Source organism: Nuphar pumila, chromosome 13, assembly GCF_984573655.1.
Source record: "Nuphar pumila chromosome 13, dmNupPumi1.hap1.1, whole genome shotgun sequence".
Taxonomy (NCBI): Eukaryota; Viridiplantae; Streptophyta; class Magnoliopsida; order Nymphaeales; family Nymphaeaceae; genus Nuphar; species Nuphar pumila.
The window spans coordinates 83,508,217-83,516,386 of NC_143261.1; the positions used below are offsets into that span (position 1 = coordinate 83,508,217).

The 8,170-nt window shown below is 41.1% G+C and overlaps 1 protein-coding gene across 2 annotated transcripts; it reads left to right on the forward strand.

Annotated features, from left to right (window-relative positions):
- Positions 1–2,991: 2,991 nt before the first annotated feature.
- On the forward strand, positions 2,992–6,835 carry LOC149818917 (zinc finger CCCH domain-containing protein 18-like). Of its 2 annotated transcripts, none has more exons than XM_089984473.1 (8): positions 2,992–3,123; positions 3,836–4,806; positions 4,896–5,063; positions 5,149–5,328; positions 5,412–5,488; positions 5,602–5,769; positions 5,851–5,944; positions 6,029–6,835. In XM_089984473.1, exons 2-8 carry the CDS (start codon positions 3,848–3,850, stop codon positions 6,099–6,101), a joined length of 1,719 nt encoding a protein of 572 aa, XP_089840599.1. In that variant the 5' UTR covers positions 2,992–3,123; positions 3,836–3,847; the 3' UTR covers positions 6,102–6,835. The 2 variants fall into 2 exon arrangements, with proteins under 2 accessions (XP_089840599.1, XP_089840600.1); XM_089984474.1 differs by lacking the exon at positions 2,992–3,123 and adding an exon at positions 3,255–3,385.
- The last annotated feature ends 1,335 nt before the right edge of the window (positions 6,836–8,170 follow it).

Here is an 8,170-nt window from a genome sequence, read left to right on the forward strand (position 1 = left end):
AGGGCGGTAAGCAAGGTTCAAAAAAATGGGATGGAATTTTTGGTATCTGGATCTGGGTCCATACTTACAGATGTGGTCTGGATCCAGATCCAGATAAAAATGATGTGGGTGGACCGAGTTTTGAGTCGATTGTGTTGTCACATGCTTATAGCAGTCAACAGGGCGTAATTCCTCTTTGTGGACTCGCTGCAAACTCAGCCTCATCTGGCCAGCACCAGCTTCAATTAGGGCTGGTAAACAAGCTGAATGAACCAAACCTAGACTATTGTGTGTGTGTGTGTGTGTGTGTGTGTGACGAGTAATGGAATAAAAGAAGGTTTACCAACCAAACCAAAGGGTGTTCCATTATCCAAGCACATTGGGACCAGTAGGATCTTGATATGAACCGAGTAATATGATTCACATCCCAACCATTCCATGCCCATTGAAACCTAACCACACCAACTTACCAATTGGGTCCAATGGTCCAAATTAACTTCTTCACATCCTCATTTTGGACTTAAAAATTGACACTAGTCGTCATTTTCAAGTTGAAAATTATATTGGGATTGATTGCCCACACTTCTCTGCAAAAGTGTCAGCAGGTCTGTGAAGATTTTATTGACTAAAATTTTCAAAAATGAGTAAAAAAAATCCGGTTTAACACCACAGTCGAAAAACTCAGTCATGTACGTTTAGCTCAACGGAAGGGCCCGGTTCCAACGGAATCCGTAAGACCGGCTGGCAACTCCATCAAATGACGTCACGTCCCCTCGAATAACGGTCTGTGATCACCGTCTGAAGCGGTCGCCCTTGCCGTGAACTGCGCCATTACTTTGCATTGTTGGAAGGAACTGCTCATTTTCCAAACCTTTTTCAAATTTCAAAAAAATGGCAGTTAATACCCCAAATTAGATATGCACGGCATTTCCACCAACATAGCTATCGGCGATGACCAAACCACCCTTTGATTTTTTAGGCACTAACAGGATTGCCATTCACCTGGCAATGTTCTCAAGCTACGTCAATCTTAATTACTGCGACAGTAAATCTTTGTTTGTTTGTTTGTTGTTTAGAAAAGCAACAGTTAATTTAGTAATGATCGAGGGTTTCAATTAAGTATATATACTTCTTTTTTTTTATAATTAGCAAGCTGGGGTTAGCAGACCCCCCACTAGATTATAATGATATTACAACTACCAAGTTCATGATTCTAAAAGAGACCAGTCTAAGTGGATTATCCTTCCAGTATACATCAGAGCCAAGGGTTCTTAACTTAGATATCCTTCTAGGAATGTGATTACATTTTTTTGGAAACCCATACACAGAAGATAATCTTTGACAGATAAACTCATAAACCTGGCTACACGCAACTTTAGATTGTGTGTTATGCTCATATCAAGTTGTTGGCATCTCACATGGATTACAGTGACTATTTGATAACAAAGTCATGATTATATCATTTAGCACTTAGGTGCATTTTCACGTCACAATTTGCTTGTCCTAATTAATTATTAGACCATCTATATATCTGCAAGACATGAACATCCTGAAAGTACAAGACCTGGTTCAGGTGCACAAGTCTTATAACAATCACGATCGATCAGAATTGACTCAAAGAAACCATTATATTGAGTTAGAATCTATGTCACAAGGATACTTTAATTTACTCTTGTGTTGTACCTTGCCGCACGAAGCTAAGTCTGCTCACATGTGGGTAAGATGACCTCAAGGGTTTAAACCAATGTCAGTATGAGAGGGAATATTGGCACAAAAATAATTACAATCATTCATGAGAAAAAGGCCCTCTGGTCGGGCTTCATCTAGAGCACGGCTAGGAGTACAAGGTAAGTTACACGGGTGCGCAGACTCAAGTTCGAATGAGTCAACACTACACGCAGGTGCCAAATTAAATTAAGTAGAGACACTCCAAAACTCAAACAGAACGCACGAAGGGACAAAAAGGTAGCACAAGTGCAAGAGACGGGTGCAGTGCAGGCCTGCCGCGTGCAGTGAGCGTGTGCAGGCCTTTGGACTGTACGCAGAGCATGGGCAGTGCTGGGAACAGGTGCAGGTTGTGCTGCGTGGGCATAGGGGTGCGCCTAACACAGTGCACAGTCGGGCAGCAGTCTGCGCGTGTGTGCCGCAGGCTGTTGCCTATCGCGGGGAGTCCGCGCGTCAATGTTGCAGCAAGCGGGGCATGCAGCAGGTTGCTGAAGTGCACGCATCTACGTCCAACTGTGTCGGGCGCCTTTCAAATGGACTGCACGGTAGGGACTGAGGCCTAATGTAAAAGAAGAAAACTCACAAGTCCAAAGCCAAAAGGCAAGTTCTATTTCAGAAAAAAAAAATGCCCGCCCGCACGCGCATGACGAAGGTTAGAGCGGCGACAATACTTCGCACCTGGAAGCCTCGGTGGGAGTGAGACACGACACGATAGGAGTTTGTGTCAGACTCAGAGCCTCGCAAAAGGCCAGCGACCCCAGAGAATCCGATGTCGCGTACCAACTATCGAAGAACCTACACTCCAATAAGTTGGAATTTCATAGGCGCATAGTGGTTGCCCTTTGCGAGAGAGAGTGAACGAACCATGTGCCTAAGGGAAGCGGCTTTAACCAATGCGTGAGACACGTATCATATCGATACGCTTCACCCCTAATGGGTCATTTTTAATAAACATAAAAAATACTTAAATTTAAGACAATAATCTCCTCACTACCATTTTCGTCCGGACGAGTACATGGGAGACATAGTCATTGACTATGTAGGTCAGCAATGTATTAAAGGGAAGCAATTTCTGGCACTTTCGTTATTTTGTAGGCATGAGGTGTCAATTAAACTCCCAATAACGACCAATCCAACCTGTAAATTTGCAGGATTTAGAAAATATGGAAAATCAGTATGACAGATGAGTTGGCTTCTTTTTAATAAAAAAAAAATACTTGGTTTTATTTATTAAATTATTTGAACTCTACACCTCTCTTTATAGATATATCCTGTCTGTCATTTACCTTTTTTGATGATTGTGTTTGTTGCTCACACACAGAGAGATGATGAAGAAATATTGGTAGGAAAGTAATCATGAAGATTGAAGCTCTGTGTTGGTCTATCTGAGTTTCTATCTTCTGCAAAAAAAGAACCTGGGTAAGCCTTCATAAGAGTCCAGATCTGTGTACCATACCACTTTTTTCATCTCTTGTTTTCCTTTCTTTGAGCAGCAAAAGAGGAGAATGAAAAATTACTTTTTCTGTGTTGTGGGTTTTGGTCATAGGTATCAAAAATGGGTTACAAAACACTGAAATAGCAGTTGGTTCTCTTTAGATTGGTGAGAACTGCTGAGTTGTATGTTTTGAGGTTACTTGAGCTTTTGCTATGAGGCTTTTCAAGCTTGCTTGCTGTCTGCTGGGTGTGTTTTTCCTATCTTCTTTTTTCTTTTGTTTTTTTCTTTAGTTTTTTGTGTTGTTTATATTTGTTGATTTCCTTTGGTGGGTATATGAAAAAAGTGGATGTGTTTTTATGGCAAGTGTGGAGAAAATGTTTGGGTTTTTTTAATAGGTTGCAGACATCTATTGTATTAATTCTGGAATCTTGAGGAGATAGAAACTAAGTTATAGAATTTTACCTGCTTGCCTTTTTGTTGGCATATTGTGGACGAAATTGGAACAAAAAACGATAGTATGGAAAGTTAGGGTTTTGAATGGTCCTGAATCTTGTGACGCATGGTTGTTCACAGACTCAGTTCCTTGAGCAAAACCCTTTTCCTTTTCCCTTTTGCCCTTTTATGCTCAAAGAGCATATGGTGGTCTGCGGCTTTCTGTAAGTGTTTGGAATCTATGTTTTTTCTTGGTACTTGCAGGGAAAGATTGAAATGGACGTGTATGAAGCTACGAGGATTGTGTACAGCAGAATTCAGAAATTGGAGCCAGAAAATGTTTCCAAGATCATTGGCTACCTACTGTTACAGGATCATGGTGATAGGGAGATGATCAGATTGGCGTTCAGTCCAGACACTTTGATACATTCTTTGATCAACAAAGCGAAATTGGAATTCGGCTTAGGTGCTAAACCTACGGCAACCACCCATGTTTCATCAGTTCCTTTCAATCCTTCTTCCCCTGGATCTGATCTGCCTCTTCACTTCACCCCATACTCACCTGCTGCATCTAAGCCCTTTTCTTCCCCACCCACTTTTCCAGCTGTTTCTTCATATTGGGAGCCTCAGCCTTTAGGTGAGCAGCAGACTATTCTCAACTTGGATTACGCTTCTTCAGCGTACGCCGAAACCCTTGGAGATGAATATGGCCTGCATAACCAGGCTCATTTTCTTAGTTTGGAGGATAGAATGGATCCTATAAATGTTGCTGGAGCAGAATTCTTGAATGAGCCTTTTTTCCCTGAATCTACGTTAGGTAGCCTGGCCACGAGGACGAGTCGCAGATCACCAAGCCTGCCTGAATTCCCGTTGAAACCATGTTTATACTTTGCTAAGGGGTACTGTAAACATGGTACCAACTGCCGGTTTTTTCATAGCCATTCCATGCCGGACAACTTTCCGCAGATCTTGAATTGTAGTCAGACAGAACTCAGCAGTGAAGATCAAGTTTTCTCTCCTGGGACGCTAGCGAGGCTCGAGTCGGATCTTGCCCAGCTCCTGCGAGCAAAGCGTACCCCTATTTCCATTGCTTCACTGCCTCAGCTTTACTATGAGAGATATGGCAGGACCCTTCAAGCGGAAGGCTATCTCACAGAGAGCCAGAGACATGGAAAATCTGGTCACAGCCTGACAAAATTGCTTGCTCGGATGAAGTCTATCATGGTTATCGAGCGGTAGACCCATAGAACGTGTTTCCTTCACTCTTCTGTTATGGTCATATGTAAAACAATCGCTTATACAATGCACAAAATTTCAATTGCAGGCCTCATGGGCAGCATGTGCTTGTATTGACAGAGGATGCGCCGAGATATACAGACTACAGAAGCGAAAGGAGTGACCCAGGTGCGATTGTCTCTGGTTCTCGACAGATTTATCTCACTTTTCCGGCAGAAAGCACCTTCACAGAAGAAGATGTCTCTAACTATTTCAGGTACCCGTAATTCCATAGCTATCCAACCAAATGCATATTGTTGAAATTCATTTTCTAATACTTTAGTTTGACTGTTTTCTACCAGAAACTATGGTCCTGTTCAGGATGTGAGAATACCATGTCAGCAGAAAAGGATGTTTGGATTTGTTACCTTTGTGTACCCTGAAACTGTGCAGTTAATTCTAACTAAAGGAAATCCTCACTTTGTCTGCGGTGCCCGTGTTCTTGTCAAGCCTTATAGGGAGAAGGCAAGGCTTGTGGATAGGTAAAAGTGCCTGTTAGTTTTTCTGTTTTGGATCGATCCAACTTCAAAACTTCAGTTTTTGAAGACATTATTGTTTTCTTCAGAAAGTATCACGATAGGTTTGACTCGCCAATGTATTATCCTTCACAATTACTAGAATTGGACCCTACATATCATTCAGGTGAGTAGGATTTGTTTTCTCGAATCTTAGGCACATGAAAAATTCAGCATTGTTTTTACATATGATGTTTCGGTGGCAGTGTTGGCATGTGTATCGATACTGTTTTATTGCAGTTGCAGGAATATGTGATAATTCTCAGTTGCTTAGGAAGCATCTGATGGAAGAGCATGAACAGGCTCTTGAGATGGAAAGAATGCGTCTTTCTGAGTTGCAGTTAGCTACCAAGACACTGACCAATCACTATTTCAATCACCCCGTGGAAGATCTCAAACATCCTGAAGGTTTTGTTCTTCTAATCTGTTGTGCATTTAACTTATTATGAACCTCTGAAATGTCAATGCTGATGATGCTTTTGTCTGCAGACCGTTTTAGCTATTTGCTTGATGTCATCAATAGTGGTTCAACAAGTGAGGATAAAAACAGGCACACCAGCAGCAATTATAATGACCAGGACAGGTAAATATGGGAAAATACTCAATCTACTGCAAGCTATTAGTGTAAGATTACTGCAATCTTATTCATGGTTTCTTCTGCATGCAGTATCCAAGGCCTTAATCTTCCTGAGAGTCCATTTGCATCTCCGATTGCAAACAGCATTCCCACAGCTATATAGGAAGATACAAAGCAGAATTTCAAGAGGTACAATAGTAGAAGTGTTAGTTATTTGATCTTATCAATACAGCAGTTTTTACACATTACCAAGAAAAGCTGGACGCACCATTAATGGCGGCTTGACCTTTCAATGGATTTCATACCCAACCAAGATAACAGAAGAAGTTCTTCTCCCTGTAGTGTGGGGGAGGGCTCAAAGCAAAGACAATACAAGAGTGATCATGTAACTAGATTCATAGTTTGGATTAGTTTCTATCCCTGAAACTTAGTGTAACTACAGAATCAAGAGCTCAGAAAGCAAATTTAGAAAGAAAAGTGTAATATAGGTTAGTTGAAAGCCCATAACAGATGCGCAGGGATCATAGTAAGGCTACTTGAGTCTCTGCTACTCAGAAACAGAGACAGTGATTATCGAAAAGGAGTAAATATATACCAAGGATCTGAAATTTCATGTTTCTGCCTCCTTTTCAATGCTAGTGTTCTATGTGCACATGAGGTGGCTTCAAATGAAATTAGAAAGTCAATTCAATAACAAGGGTTGAATTTGCAAGTCTATGTAGCTCCGATTAATTAAAAGAAAACCCAGTTGAGGCTTTGGTTTACAATTCATTTTATTATATGCTAAATTGATCATGGTGGATCCCTATGGTGTTGGGCTGTCTAAATGATTGATAAAACATGGTGTCATGCATGTTATACTAAGATTTTGGGATCCTCAATGAAATTTCTTTTCACAAATGATGTTGCTATATATATATATATAATCATTCAATTTGGTTGTTCCCGAGCTAAAAGCAACCACTATGCTATGTCGGATAGTATCAATCAAAAATATAATATGGCGTGGTTGGGGATGCGGCTGTTAGTGCATCCTCAACCATTGGATTGCACCCAACTTGTACAGGAAATCTTAAGCCTGATGTGATCTGATGGTCAGCTGGATACAATGGTTGTGGACCCAGCATCTTCATGTCATACTCCCCGCCCTAGGAATCATTCCCCCTATCAGAAAATACTCTCTCTCTCTCTCTCTCTCTCTCTCTCTCTCTCTCTCTCTCTCTCTCTCTCTCTCTCTCTTTCTCTCTCTCTTTTAAAAGATGTGAATTAGGACATGGGAATGTATCTCACTACTAGTCGTCCAGACTGATGGATCTTGCTTAATGTACTTGGTTGTTTCAATTTGAGCAGGATTAATTGTGATACCCTCAAGATTAGCGATGTATTAATGCAAAAATGAAGAGTAATTCTTTCATCTGACCGAGTGGTCGCTCAATCCAGTTTGAAGTTGCTCAAGGGTGCATGGCTGCCTAAGCTCACACCTTTAGCAGTATGGGCCTCCACACTGAGCCTGCTATTTTTAAAATGTTAGGCACAAGCTCAAGCTTACACTAATTGAGGTTAGACCAGATTTGGTTAAGCTATGATTTTGCCCTAAGCATCTGGGTCTGATTCCAGCTGAGTGGGCCCAGGATCTGGCTCGAAGTGAGCTGGTCTGTCTGGCAGCTTGGCCCACTTGCAAAGCAGCAAAGAGGCCATGTTTCCCAACAAGTCCACTTAACCAAACTTTCAATTCTTTATGGCTTTTATTTGTTGTATTATTAAATGTTGCAATTTTTACCATTTTACCATCAGTAAGAAAACAAACTATGATGCTAGTTTTGCCATCATTTTCCTTTAGGGGGACTATTCTGACACTTGGCCAACAATGATTCAACCTTCATCAATCCTTGGCCATGTCCATGAGCAAATGACGCTGGCATGATTTCCATTCAATATATATATATATATAAAATCCTTAAAACCAAGTCCTGAGAGGGTTTCTTTTAACAAGGATAAAAAAACACCGTTATGTTTCAGACCTCCTTTTACGGGTTGATCATGGCCTTGGTTCAGTATCCGCAGAATAAAATTCAACAAATTACCCTCTTCCTTGCTCATCAGTCATAGTATTTTGTCAGCAATGATTTTCAGCTTAAACGCCATAAGCTGATCCACCTGCCAATTGTGCAGAGCCCTTGTGGGCTAGAAATGGTTAATGTTAAATACTAAACGCTTCCTTTTTAGCTTGAG

Excerpts from the sequence above, each read along its gene's own strand:
- LOC149818917 (XM_089984473.1), top strand. The coding sequence starts at position 3,848 with ATGGACGTGTATGAAGCTACGAGGATTGTGTACAGCAGAATTCAGAAA. Across the intron at positions 4,807-4,895 it reads TCTATCATGGTTATCGAGCG|GCCTCATGGGCAGCATGTGC; the intron begins GTAGACCCATAG and ends TTTCAATTGCAG. Across the intron at positions 5,329-5,411 it reads AAGGCAAGGCTTGTGGATAG|AAAGTATCACGATAGGTTTG; the intron begins GTAAAAGTGCCT and ends TGTTTTCTTCAG.